This window comes from Phalacrocorax carbo, chromosome 2 (assembly GCF_963921805.1).
Source record: "Phalacrocorax carbo chromosome 2, bPhaCar2.1, whole genome shotgun sequence".
NCBI classification, from domain to species: Eukaryota; Metazoa; Chordata; class Aves; order Suliformes; family Phalacrocoracidae; genus Phalacrocorax; species Phalacrocorax carbo.
Genome location: NC_087514.1, coordinates 118,842,606 through 118,857,627, shown reverse-complemented (window position 1 = coordinate 118,857,627; position 15,022 = coordinate 118,842,606). Strand labels below are relative to the sequence as shown.

General features: G+C 38.4%; 1 protein-coding gene across 8 annotated transcripts in view; it reads right to left on the bottom strand.

The window, feature by feature from the left end:
* ULK4 (unc-51 like kinase 4) overlaps positions 1-15,022 on the bottom strand; it is a 250,315-nt gene that overhangs the window by 77,439 nt on the left and 157,854 nt on the right. For all 8 annotated transcript variants that reach the window (XR_010371656.1, XM_064444057.1, XM_064444056.1 and 5 more), the window contains one exon: positions 13,519-13,624. Coding sequence is in view for 7 of the 8 variants with exons in the window: in XM_064444057.1 (XP_064300127.1) it covers positions 13,519-13,624 (106 nt within the window). In the remaining variant the exon portion in view is untranslated. The remainder of the gene's footprint in view (positions 1-13,518; positions 13,625-15,022) is intronic.

Genomic DNA, 15,022 nt, shown 5'->3' with positions numbered 1-15,022 from the left:
GTAGCCTGTGTATAGTATAATAGACTAGCTCAGACTCTTGGGGAAACTTCTGTGTAAGCACTGGAAGGAGATCACAGGGAATGGTTGTCTACTACATCTATCTTGGCCCAATCCACCCAGTTTTGAAACAAAAAAACACCGAACTATACTACTCTCCCCAATAACAAGCTGAACTGGATCCTGCTGCGGATCTGATGCTTTAACTGAGAATCTGGATTCTGTTTTGCTCAAGGGCAATAGTTTCTTCAGAGGTGAAAAAAAAGTTAAGAACACTGATTTAACTACAGTGACGACAGTGAGAGATATGGCCACCACAGAACAGAAAAGAAGGATTTAGAGAGCCAGGATTCTTATGTTAAGTGGGTACCCTGTGAAGATGTGTAACAGACAGCAAAAGAAACTTGGTATGCAAGCCCTGTTTTAGTACCTGTACTAGTTTTGGCGGGGACAGTTAATTTTCTTCACAGTAGCTTGTATGGGGCTGTTTTGGATTTGTGCTGAAAATAGTGTTGATGTTTTAATTACTGCTGAGCAGTGCTTACACACCATCAAGGCCTTTTCTACTCCTGACACTACCCTGCCAGTGAATATGTTGGAGTGCACGAAAATTTGGGAGGGGACACAGCTAGGACAGCTGACCCCAACAGGCCAAAGGGATATTCCATACCTTATGATGTCATGCTCAGCAATAAAACTGGAGGGGATGTTGTGGGGTGGGGCTGCTACTCCCAGACTGACTGAGCATCAGTCAGTTGGCGGTGAGCAATTCTTTTAATTTGCATCACTTGGCTTTTTGGGGTTTATTTTCATCTCTGTTTGTTTGTTTTTTCCTATTTTTCCTTACATTTAAAAAAAATATTCTTATTATAATCTCTTTTTAATTATTAAACTAATTTAATTTTAATCACGGGAAAGGGGGAGCTTGCAATGAAAGGCTCATGTTCCTTTGTACCTCCTTCATGCTATCTCAAGTGAAGGGACAAACATCCAGGATGATAAAATTTAATAGTAGCTTGAAACAATGAAGTAATACCCCCAGCATTTTCTAAAATAATATGCTCTACAACAGATTCAACACAGGTCACCGCTTCCGTCTAGGATTGAGGATTGCAATAGCTATCCTACAGAATGGTGGCATGATGGCATATTTGATAAGGCTTCTCTCAGTGTATGTGAAGAAACACTTCTTCTGGTTCAGAGAGAAAGCTAGTATGTCAAATGGCTTTCAGAATGCCCAATGAGTTTCAGTACAGGAGCGCACACTTTTCCAGATGGAACCAACGTGCTGCTGCTACCTGTAAATAGCTGAGATCTACTCAAAATACTGGTTTTGCTTTGTTTGAACTAGGCTTGTCCTTTGCTTTTGCTCATCAACATTTTTAGAAAGAGAGCGCTGACTAGGGTTAATGAAGATTGTGCTTTAAGGGAGAGGAACTTCGGAAGTAGGTTATAAAAAGAGGAGTGTGGATCTATGCCAAGTAAAAGCAGCTCATTCTTCCAGGGAAAACTGGAAGAATTAAGATCTGTGAAACTGGACTATCAACAAATTATGCAATAACTAGACACCAAAGATGAGAAGTTTTAAGAGAAGCAATTAAGTTTTCAAGAGAAGTAATTTCATGGCAAGTAGAGGTGGAACATTTTGCACAACTTGGCCTGCCAGAACACTGCAATGATCTGGGATAGTGGGCTACAACTCAGCCAGGGAGACTGGGCATCACAGGCAGCACCAACACTGGCCAGCTTGATGGAACTGAATTAGGAAGTTACTGCCAAGAGTGGTCATCTACTGCCTTCTGGATATGTTACTGTCACTGGTTACTAGCATGACTGTATGCACACCTTTCATGAACACAGGTTTTCTTCCAGAGGGCTAGGTAGAGCCCCCAGTCAGTTCTTGCACTGACAGTATCTCTATATTCAGGCTGATCCCATAAGGCACAGATTCAGTCTGAGTGACTGTTTGACCCATAGCCTAGGCAGGCAAAATCTTGTAAGCAATGCTGTTCTTTCCATAACTTCTGTCAAAACCCCTAAACCTTCCTTGATAATCTGTTCCCTTGGGTATTGTATCTGTCTTTTCCTTATCTTGCTTATGACTTTTCCTCACGCTATAGACAAAATACTGCTGCTAAATTCAGCTTCTTGTGTTGTTGTTTGAACCACATGCTCTCTGAACTCAGCAACATTCAATGTAATTTTTGAAGAATATGCATAGTAAGTAACAGTTCAAGCATGCTTTTCTTGTAAGATAAATAATGGCATAAACCCACGCTTCACGTCATTCTGGGTTGGGTGATGGGATCAAAATATACAATATCCGTGTTTGAAAAGGATACAGCTAGTTTATTTGGCAAAAATGTGTATTGGAAATACTGTTGAGCCATCACGGATAATTCTACTGTTTTTTTGATTCTTTATATAATACATACAGTAGCAGTACTTTTGTTGTCATCCAGCAAAACAAGTCATATTTCATGGCTGTATTGGCTAAAAAGCTGTATGTCACAATCTGGGCATGTAAGCTAGTAAATACAGTCTTTTAAAAGTGTGAATAAATCCATTAACTACACTTTACCAGACTTTTGCCAAGTCTCACAGGAATAGGGGTGAGAGGTTTTTGAGTAAGCAAACTGCAAAGTGGTAAGCAAAGAAAGAATGGCCCTCAAGAACGATAAGACAAGTTGAAACTAAATGGATGCAGGCGAACAAGTTTCCACCCTTATTATTCCTTATCTTTTTAAAAGGTGGGTGGTAATGGAAAAAAAAAAAGTCTTCCCAGTTTTTACAATCTCCTAAAAGACAAAGAAGGGCTTTAGACTTTATAAAGATATCCTATTTCTTCCCCCCATTCATATTAAAAATTCAGAGGGAAACACATATCTTTTTCCTCAATCAAGAAAGAAGGAACAGCTAGCTGATAAAATATACACACAGAAATGTACTAGGTTGAAAAACACCTCCAAGATCATCGAGTCCAACCATTAACATAACATGGCCAGTGCACCACTGAGTCATGTGCCTAAGCACCACATCCAAATGTCTTGTGACATTTGGATGTCACATGTGTGACTCAACCACCTCCCTGGGCAGACTGTTCCAATGCTTGACAACCCTTTTGGTGACGTATTGTTCCCTAATATCCAGTCTAAACCTCCCCTGATGTAACTTGAAGCCATTTCCTCTTGTCCTATCAATCATTACGCGGGAGAAGAGACCAACAACCACCTCGCTACAACCTCCTTTCAGCATCATGTCTAACAACAATGCTTAAATTAGACAGCAAGAAAAGCAGCATCTAGAATGGATGCAAGGACGACAGTCTCTAGAGGAGAGGAAAAGCTATTGTTTTCATCAATAAGTGGGTGAAGAGGAACATGAGACTTTGCAGATTCCTTTCTTTTTCCCAGTCCTGAGTCTATCATTAGAAAACTTTCAGATATGCACATCCTCAGATACAAAGTTATTGCCTCACATTTTAACATAAAAAACTCATTTTTCAAATTAGTTTTCTGCTTCCAAACATTATCAGTCCATGCAATTGCTCAGCCAAAACCTTAAGTCTTAGTCTTGCTTAGGAATTGGACAGGCATAAAAAAGTATCTATGATGTTTGGCATATTAGAAATATAAAGACAGCCTTAGTTTTGGAATTGCTATATTTATTGAACTAACTTCCCACCATTAAACTCAGCTGATCAGTTATACCATCAGCTTTCTGCATAGGGCCCCTCAGACTAGAATATCATGGAATGAAAGGGTTTTGAACATTTTTTGTTATTACTCCTTTCTCTTCCATCAATTAGGTGTTAAACTGAGATACCTTAGGTAGTTTAATCAGGCAGCTATCTTGCAAGATGATCTGCTTGACTGGCCACAGGGATAGCATCAGGAAGCCCACTCCAGCCACAGAAAAGGCCAGCCCTCTTTTACAGTACAGCACTAGCGAGACAAGCTTAATAACCTGTTGAGCCTTTATTAACTTATGTTATCCTTTGAAGTCTTAGCAAGCATGCTGTGACATTTTGCACCTTATGGGTATGGCTCTCAACAACAACAGGCTTGGTTCTACTTGAATGGCATAACTGTTTCTTACAGCAATTACCGTTTCTATTTTCATCCTTTTCAGATGGCTGTAATGTTGAATATCACAGGATGACACAGGTTATATTTTCCTCAAAGACTTCACTACTAGCATGCTATTTTGACATGATTCCCACTTATCTTTTATGATACCAGACTTCTAAGTTTACCCATGTGATGTTATACCCTTCCACCTGAGTGACTGGCATTTTAGGTCAGAAAAACATGGCTTAATACTGTTAAAAACCATTCTGAACTTCATAACATCATAGAAGAGATTTCTTCAGGCTCAACCACCACTGACTTCTTATATAAGCTGTAACTCAAATGAACATAGTGACACACAACTATTATCTTTAGATGTTCATAGAGACGTTTCTGTACTCAAGAGCTGAACTAACTACTACATTACCAGCAGAGAGCTGTGAAAAGCTTAGGTCCTATGCAGCAGAGGCTGTAAGGTGTACACCTCCTAATGAGGGATTTTCCCTGTCACATCCAAATGATATAGAAACAACATTTGCAAGTCCTCAGACAGGTTGATATAAGTCTGAGTTTATTTTCTGTATTTTAAAATAATTTCATACTTGACATTTATTTAACTGAGAGCATTTTGTTTCAAAACATTGATTAAATACAGAAAAAAATTTTTAGTTTCTTACTTATGTTGCTTGCCCTAACTTATTCTCCCTGCCAATCTTTTAATCCAGAATCCCAATATGCTGCATATGAACTAAGCTTTGTGTTTGCTTAGGGTGATGTACAAGAAGAAGGTATAAAGTACTGCCATGAAACAACACATTTTCTATCTTCGGTCACTGAACAAATATTCCTATATTGTATCCTATAAAAGTTTTGCAGAAAACTCCTGCCTCCTAGGAATAAATAGGGGCTAATAAGGAATGAACAAATGGCTTCAGAACCAGTTTGAATGTGTGCCTGACTTCACAAACTGTTTTTTGCTTCTTTTGGTTTGGGTTTTTTTTTTAAGGGCATATAAATTTAAGTAAGGTATCTTACAGGGTTTCATAACTACTGCCTTTCCCTTACAAGTAAACTTCTCCTGTATGACTAATCCATGGTCATCCTCTTGATTGCTGTCTTAGTTTCTCCCATCTTGGAAGAAAATCCTGCAACTTTGAAGCCAGCTACCCCAACAACTCACCTGTATTCCTAAAATGAAAGTCCCATGCAATGTCACATCAATGCCTTCTCAGTGTCGTACAGTCGTTCAGACTACTGCATAGGTGGGTGTGGTAGGGAGGAAGATCTTAGTTGCCAAGTTAGTGAAGTCTACTTCTTAATTTCATGAACACGGATGATTTAGCAGGTGAGAGCGAGCTGGCTTGGAAGCTAGAAGCTATTCTTTAAAAGTGTGCTATGGGAAGCATAATCAAATGTCTTTTGGAGACTGAAGCTGAAATACAATTATCTGTGAGGAAGTAAAAGATAGAAGAATATCCTCCAAAGATTTAAGTAAGCTAGAAACCTTTGGGGTCTATCTAGAGAGCTCAGAATTCATTTTCATTTACCTATCATTATGTTAAAGCTCTGTGTATGTAAAAGACTGATACACTTTAAAAAAAAAAAAAAAGAAAAAGGTTAAAGTTGGATGTTGGCCTCATGAGTGCAACTTTTTGGTTATGCAATATTTAACAGACTTTAACAACATGACACGTGAAGACATTTGAAATTTAATTAATCTCTTGACATTTGACTAAAAGTCAAAGCAGTGGACCACAAGATGAATAAGGATACCTCACCCATGAAGGTTGATCTTTCTTTCATGAGGTGCAAACGAGTTATGATGATCTGACTACAAAGTTTATTGCAGATCTCTTCCTTTTTAATAATTGTCCCTGCTTTAAGCACCTACCATGCTTACTTAATATGATATTGGATATAACAACTGCTGTAGCTGACATTCTGCATTTCCACTAAAGGTCCTTCCTTAGGAACTTCAGTTTTTCCACAAACTGCTTGAAGTACCATGTACTACTAATAGCTATTACATTTTTAAAGAAGAACTTGGAGAGTAGTTTTATTGTTCTAAGTGTTAAAACCCATAACTTCACCTTTACTTTAGTTCCCGATATTCAACAGCATTAACTTGTAAGGAATAAGTTTAGGATTTTCTGTACCATATAATGGAAACTGGTTTTAAACATCGAGACAAACATCTCTGCTTGCAATTCTAGTGGTAGTTACTAGTGGTGGTTACTTCAGGATAGTAGCCAAACACAGGATCACAGCAGTAGATCTGGAAAAGGTCATTCAATTCAGCATGACTGGATTGAACTTTATACATACACATTGTCTCCTTGTAAGACCATCATGAAAAAGATTTTATAAGCCATTTATGGAGCATAATGAGATTCCAAAAAAGCTAAAAATGTAAACTTATTAGTAAGTAATACTAAGCTGCAAACAATTTACTAGATCAGCTTTGAATTACAGTGGAAACCTTTCCTAAAGACAGAATTACTTGGAATTACTTTTTATACATTCTGTAAATAGTTGCTTATATAAATCTAAAAAATTTGAGGCATTATCAGGAATAAATAGCTGCAGTCAGACTATCAGAATTTATGCATTGCAGCCTGTAAGATTTATTTTCTAACCTGCTTTGTTCAGTTCTTCAGAATGAGGATCCTGATGAAGCAGCTAAAGCCTTTGAAACACATTTCTCTACAATCTAACATACTAGGTCCAAACTCTTCCTATAAGCAAAATGCACTTGATGCAACAGTTAGAATGAAGAATTACTTTGCCTTTGAATATGACAAACAGGACTCAAAGTCTGAAAGCCCTACTAACTACAGACAATTAAGATGATTTTACATTTTCTGTTTTTAATTTGTACAAAATATCTGTAAAATGAATAAACAAATCCAGAAACACAAGAAAAGAAAGAGGTGACAAAAAGACTGAATTGAAGGCAAATATATCTCTGAGTTGTACTAGAGTACTGTTTTACTTCATTAAGTACTGTGATACACTTGGCTGTTTATTAGCTATCACTTTCCACATAATTAAGCAGTCTTGCACACTAACACCACTCACTTATCAGGCAGCCAAACCTGACTTTGTGGTTCATCTTATGCCTAAATTTGTCATTATGTCAATGCTTGTCAATAGACACAATATGTCTATTACAGACAATATGTCCTTTCAGTAGACTGCCCTAATGACTATAGGAACAGATTAGCATCTACTGTACTCCTAGAACATCAGCTTAAGAGCTGATGATTCTAGCATGTAGAACTGGGTGTTCATTTTATAGTTGACAAATGTTAATCCTTTTAATACGACAAGCTCAAAGTAATAGATAGCTGGTTGTTTCATGGCCAGTAGAACTAACGATAGCCCATTTCTTAGAGATTTGTATCCTATATCCCTGCCTACCTCCATGGTAATAAGTTGCCATTCTTGTCACTGGTGACTCCTTTCCCCGGTTTCTGAAACCTTGGCACTGCTTCATCCTATGTCACTGAACTATAAGCATGTGATATAGTGGGAGTTCTTCCCATGCAGTGACTGATCCTGTGGGATCATTACATAGGTACCCTCCTCAGGCATTGACACTGTTGCACTCAGTGATTACAAATCTAAAAGAGAAGACTGCAGATATTTTAGGAAAAAGCAAACAGGAAGTGAATACAGAAAAGACATGGGGGATATACTAATTAATAGATCTTTGCAGGCCTACTGGTAGATCTCAGAATACTATATAAGAGTATAAGTTTTATGCTTTATAATTTAATTTAATAAATGCTAATGGAAATAGAATTCACAGATGGGAAGTTTTCACCTCCATCAGCAAGAACTAGTGCAAGAAATGGTCCAAGATTATAGGTAGCAAACTTAATGTTTTAAAATTTTGTAATTTGGAAATTTTAGGTATTAAAATTCCTTTCTTCTGGTAAACATGTAAGTACATATACACACACACATATAAATATATAGTGCATCTCATGTATTGCACCACTCCATTTGCTGTACATTAAGCCAGGAACATTTAATTGATCAGCCCATACTATATTGCCTTTCCCTAAGCTATGGCACTAACTTGGGTCTTTCTCCTTTCCTCAGATGTTATTATAGAATGAATACAAACTTTGTATATTTGGACCTCTCTGCTCTCTACGGTTAACTTAAAATTGTCCAAAATATTTCAAAAGATGGGGAATGGGAGGAAAGAAAGAGACTGGCAGATAGAAGCCAAGACAGAGGGAAAAAGGGTAAGTCTCACATTCTTAGAAGACCATGCTAAAAATGACCACTATTGTCTCAGCTTTTTAGCATCTCACTTTAACTATTCCCAAGAGACCCTATATTAATCCTAGTCTCCCTACTAAATTCCAGCCTCAGTAATTAAACTGAATCATATTATTCCCCTCTAATTATTAAGTGGAAATTGTCATTAATGTTAAAAGAACAAACGTATAATAGCTGATAACACAAGTACAGGCTATATTAAATTCCCGCTGTGACTTCAGTTGCCTGTTATTCTCCATTTCACTTTTAAACATTACAAGTGGTTATCATTATGTCTGATGTACTGTCACGCAAAAGGACACAGTTCAGGGGAGAGAAAAATTAATGCTAGGCAATCCACCCTGCAAGCAAGTTGCTGAAATGCACAACAGTATCATTATTACTAATATGAAATCACAGAAGCAGTAATGAAGCAAGTGCCATCATGCAAAATTTCCTTGAGAAAGGGGAAAGTTCAACATGTAAACTGCAACCGATTAAAAAAAAATGTCTATCACATAACACAACTCCACTGAGCATGACAGAGTTCTGAAGGCTACGAGGCATGAAAGGAAACAGTGACGAGGGTCTCTGAATGATCAGCCTGCAAAAATACTGCTTTTTGACAGCTGAAGAGAGGCATACACAAAATCAGAAAGAAATCCTCATTGCTAACGTCTGGACTCCTGGAAACAAAAAAACTTGACAGGACTGACCCCCTAACCTGAATTGCTTATAATGTTTAACAAGTATTTAGGGGTTTTAATTTCTAAAACTCCATATATACATGAATTATTATCATACTGTAATGGGGAAATAAGGGAAATTGATGACCCATAATACTCTTGTCTTCAGCCTTTTTTTTTTTTTCAGACAGCAAAATAGCTCATGAATGTTGAATGCCTTCATTAACAGCATGGACATAGCACGTTAATAGGATGGAATAAGATGCACCTTCAGCAAGTTTGCAGATAATTTTGCAGTGAGACAAGCGGTTGATGTGAGGAAGGGCTAAACTAACATACAGAAGGAGCTCTAGAAGCTGAATAGCTCAAAAAATGGGTTGCCAGAAACCTCCTAAAGTTTAACAAAGGCAAATACAAATTTCTGCACTTGGGAAGGAATAAATTCATGTAATAGTACAGGCAGAGGCTGGAAATACAAACAGCATGTGGTCCACCCTCCTAAACATCTTTGTTGCCCTTCTCTGGACTTGCACCTCTCTTGTCAATGTCTTTCTTATAGGTTGGAGCTCAAAACTGGTCACTGTTCTAGATGAAATATCATGAGTGCCTAATAGTGGACAATAATCACTTTCCTCAACCTTCCAGTTATTCCTTCTTATTGCAGCCCTCTTTAGCCTTTATTGCTGCAAGAGCAAATGGGTGCCTCATGTTCAACTTTTCTGTTTGGACTCCAGGATCCTTTTCTGCAAATGGGAGCTTAGTTTCCATTTTACTAGACCATGTTCCTCTCCATCACACAAAATCATTAAAAAATTACAGGTTTAATATCACACACAGTGTCAGAGGAAGTTTAAGGTATTTTCCTGTACTCAACATTACACTTACAAGTTCTAATGAAAAATATAAAAAGCCCTACAGTTTACATGGAATAAGTTTTCAAACAATCACAGAATCATAGAATTAGGTTGGAAAAGACCTCCAAGATCATCGGGTCCAACCATTAACATAACATGGCCAGTGCACCACTGAGGCATGTGCCTAAGCACCACATCCAAATGTCTTTTAAATACCTCCAGGGAAGGTGACTCGACCACTTCACTGGGCAGACTGTTCCAATGCTTGACAACCCTTTTGGTGATGTACTGTTCCCTAATATCCAGTCTAAACCTCCCCTGATGTAACTTGAAGCCATTTCCTCTTGTCCTATCAATCATTACGCAGGAGAAGAGACCAACAACCACCTCGCTACAACCTCCTTTCAGGTAGCTGTGCAGAGCAATAAGGTCTCCCCTCAGCCTCCTTTTCTCCAGGCTAAACAACACCAGTTCCCTCAGCCGCTCCTCACAAGACCTGTGCTCTAGACCCTTCACCATCTTCGTTGCTCTCCTTTGAAAACATTCCAGCACCTCAGTTCCCTTCTTGTAGTGAGGGGACCAAATGTCAACACAGCATTTGAGGTGCAGCCTCACCAGTGCTGAGTTCAGAGGCACCATCACTTCCCTACTCCTGATCGCCACACTATTCCTGACACAAGCCAGGATGCTGTTGGTCTTGTTGGCCACCTGGGCACACTGCTGGCTCATGTTCAGCCAGCCCTTGACCAGCACCCCCAGGTCCTTTCCCCCCGGGCAGCCTTCCAACCACTCTTCCCCAAGCCTGTAGCGTTGCATGGGGTTGCTGTGGACCACGTGCTGGACCCGACACTGAGCTTTGTTGAACCTCATACAATTGGCCTCGGCCCATTGATCCAGCCTGTCCAGATCCCTTTGCAGAGCCTTCCTCCCATCAAGCACATCAATACTCCCACACAACTTGGTGTCACCTGCAAGCTTACTGAGGGTGCACTTGATCCCCTCATTCAGATTATTGATAAAGATATTAAACAGAACTGGCCCCAGCACTGAGCCCTGGAGAACATCACTTGTGACTGGCCGCCAACTGGATTTAATGCCATCCACAACAACTCTTTGGGCCTGGCCATCCAGACAGTTTTTTACCCAGCAAAGAGTACACCTGTCCGAGACATGGGAAGCCATTTTTTTCCTGAGAATACTGTGGGAAAGGGTGTCAAAGGCTTTACTACAGCCCAGGTAGACAACATCCACAGGCTTTCTCTCATCTACTAAGCAGGTCACCTTGTCACAGAAGGTGATCAGGTTAGTGAAGGAAGACCTGCCTTTCATAAACCTGTGCTGACTGGGCCTGAGCACCTAGTTGTCCTGTATATGCTGCATGATGGCACTCACAATGATCTGCTCCATAACCTTCCCCGGCAACAAGGTCAGACTGCCAGGCCTGTAGATCCCCAGATTATCCTCCCTTTTTTATTCAAATAAAATCATACAGTCTACAATTACAATATCAATACCTTCGTAACATTCTTGAAAACCAAATTTCAGAAGTCCTTCTCTTGAATGTTAGGCCCTTAATAAGTAAAGCACTGACCAAAATACAGGTTTTCAGTACTCTGAAGATTAGCCAATGGGGAAAAGGGAGAAGAGAAGATGTGGATATTTTACTTGAGGTAAATTACTTTTGGCTGCTGTGCTATTTTTTCTAATCAGGATGCTAAACGTCAGTGAGCCCAAGTTAGTGTTATCCAGTCACTAATAGTCTGAAAATATTACTGGAGTCATATATGACATAGCACAAGAAAAAGATAAAAGACTCTAATAATGTTTCCATCCCACTTCCCTAATTTGGAAACTAGCATGATGGAAGAGATGCATTTTATTTTTGGAGCAAATGAAAAGTGAAAGAGCACTGATATACTACCAGCAGCATAAAAAGTACACGGAATTTTGCTTTGTGAGACTATAAAGAGGAGATATTTATGGAATTAATGCAGTTTTGCCATGTTGTTCAATAGTTTTGCACCTGATTTGCCATGCAGAAAGGCAGAGCATATTACTTCGAGTAAGGCATGCCAAGTACATGGTTACAGTGCTTGTGGGACTTAAGCTAACTTCTTTGCATATCATTGTGTAGTTTTAATAAATTATCCTGTTGCAGCTCAGGTTGGTGCTAGTTTAGGATTTTACCTGACATAAAGCAGATGCGCCCAAAGATAGTAAAAGCAGCACATACATCAAAACCCCAAGAAACCCCTAGCAGTTCTAAGTATGATAGGCAGTTTGCTAAGAGAGAACCGAAGAATCAGAATCCCATGAACCCTCCCTCTCCAATTCAGTCATATTTTCCTCCTCCTTCTTTTCTTCTGGCCCTATTCTCACACCACTAACTTCAGATCTGTTTGAAACAGAGGAGAGAAGCATGTTATGAGATATAATGTCAAGTTCCAGTTTGTCTCCTGAATGATGGCGTTGTCTATCCAATCCCTTCAGAGTAAACTGACAGGAATTCAGCTCTCCCGCTTTCTGGGTGAGTGCTTTAACCGCTAAGGTAATTACAAAAATGAGGGCATGACCGCTACTACCAATCTTGATGGAGTTTTAGGCTGGTATGTGTTCTGATTTTTTTTTTTAATCATGTATCTAAGGCAGATCCAATTCTTCAAATCTGATCATCACCATCAGTGTTTACACTTAAACCATTAATCATACCAAGTCTCATTTGGTTTCTTCTCTGATGTGATGACTATAGAAAAGCTAGACTCTGATGAAGTTTCCCTCTCACACCACACCCAATCTTTTCCTAGAGACTTTTAAAAGGTTTTCTTTCAAGTCTTGGCTTCACAAGAGATTTAGCTGTCTCTTCACTGTCTCTCTATGCAAATTTCTTCCTTTTCCCTCTGGAGTATGCTATATACTGCTATGCCAGTAGTCTAGTTTTTTTTATTTATTCCATAGAAATAGCAAAAACAGCAGTGTAGATCTGTATTGCTGGATGTCACTCACTTAACAATAAGCAAAAGTAATGTTACCAATGTGTATATTTCTAAACAAGTTCTAAAATTTATATAGATTTACAACAGCAGAAACTTTCTCTTCATTTTGTAAATCAGAACTGATTTCTAAATAAAAGGAGCTTCAATGATAAAACATAGTGAAATGAAGACATGGAATGATTTGTAGACTAAGACTTCATTAGTCTACATCACTGGACCAGAACAGAAGCTAGTTTTTTTAAAAGTGCAGAAATATTGTACAACTTGTCCTTTCACAGGTTTGAGCAGTGAGAAAAGGAAGAACTTGCAGAGGCTCTCTGCCTGCACTCCGCACTGTTATGGTCAGAGCTCTAGCCCACTCCTTTCTGAAGCCATTCTTCATGGGCATAATGTAACTTTCAGTCAGTAATTCTTTTGTAACCATATTTTCTTGGAGGAACAGCTTTCTAAAATTTAAATTTATAATCAAATCAGTAGGGGAGGTAGATGAAGTGATGAGGCATACCAGTCAGTTACAACGCGATTTCTAACAACCACTGTAGAATATAAATACATACAAGTCTAGAGTTCCATACAGTGCCAGATATTACAACAGACTGGGAAACATCTACAGTAAGGAGAATAACTAAAGATAAAAACAACATACCTTCTTCAAAGAGTAACATCAGGTTCGTGCTTTTATTAGCAACTATGTTATTCAGTAAGGCGATCACAGTTTGCATTGTATTGCCAAGTATACTGTCTTGGTGGTCCTGTAAAAACAACAACAACAAAATGTTCTCTCAATCCCTTAAAGTTCAACATTTAAAACACTGTAAAACCAGCCAAATATCTGAGTTGAGAATATCAATTTCAGGAAGCCAAATCTAAAATCTTGGACCAAAACTTCTCCTATGTTATTTTGAACTGAAAGAGTTCCTAGTTAGGTGTAAAATTTTAGGACTTTCAGAAATGGCATAGAGTTTTATCAACCTAATCTCCATATATACAGAACCAGGAACATTCCCTTTTGCGTAGTGTTTCTTTTATTAAAGGTACTAATTTTACTTTTTTCAGTTTCAGCTTGATAACCCAGAGTAAGTTGTAAAAGCTATTTGTTGTTTTTGTTTGTATACTTTCATAAGTATAAAATTAATTTCACATGCATGTTAAAGACCTATTTCTGTATCGAATTGCATCACTCATGATGTCTTTCTTATGCTTGATGATTGCTTCAGTGATTCTTCACAACTTTCTGAGACTATGCTGATAAGAGGAAGTCATCAGGGTTTATAAAGAATTTTATTTTCCTCTGTTGTAGTTAACACACTTGCACACTCAACCTGAAAAGGGTGGATAAGGCAGTGCAACCAAAATATTTGTTTATTCATTCATGCTAGTGACAGTAGTAACTCAGGTAACTTCCAAGAAGCCAAAATATGAGAAGCTTTTCCAAATCTGAGTCTAGATAAAAATATAAGCCTGAATACATTTCAAATCACTCTACAAGGTTCAGGAAATATTTTGTCCAATTTTTCAGACTCAAAACAAAGTAGAAACATATATCCAAAGTGAAAATAACAACATTAAGAAAAAACTGTTGCATTTCCCTTATTGTAGACTTTTCACACACACCTAGATGACTTCCATGCTTCTCTTTCCCATCAAATCTCTCAATATACTGATATCACTCCACTACTTCGCTGGTTACCTTATCTTCTGAAGAAGATACTCCACAGAATATGCCATTTATTCTGATCCATCTCCTGTCTGTACTTCATTTTTTGAAAAAAAGTTACATTTTAAATTGAACAAGACAAAAGATTATTGGTCCAAATTAGAATGTGAGTATGTGAATGTGAGTCTGTGAATAAACACAAAGGACTGCTGTCCCTGAGAGTTTCTTTAGGAGATGAGCACCAGCAGCCAAGAACAGTTTATTTTCTACACCTCTTTGCTCAGGTCTTTATGACCTTCTGTCTCAGATGTATGCTTGAAAACAACAGCAGCAATCTATCCTCCTCTGGGATAATCTTACTGACCATCTAAATACCATAGCTAGTGCAGAATTAGGCTGCCTAACTGTTAGTCAGCAGCAATCTCAAAAAACATATTTTACTATTCTTCCAAGAATTCACTTCAAGTCAACCTATGAATGGCATTCAGAGTGA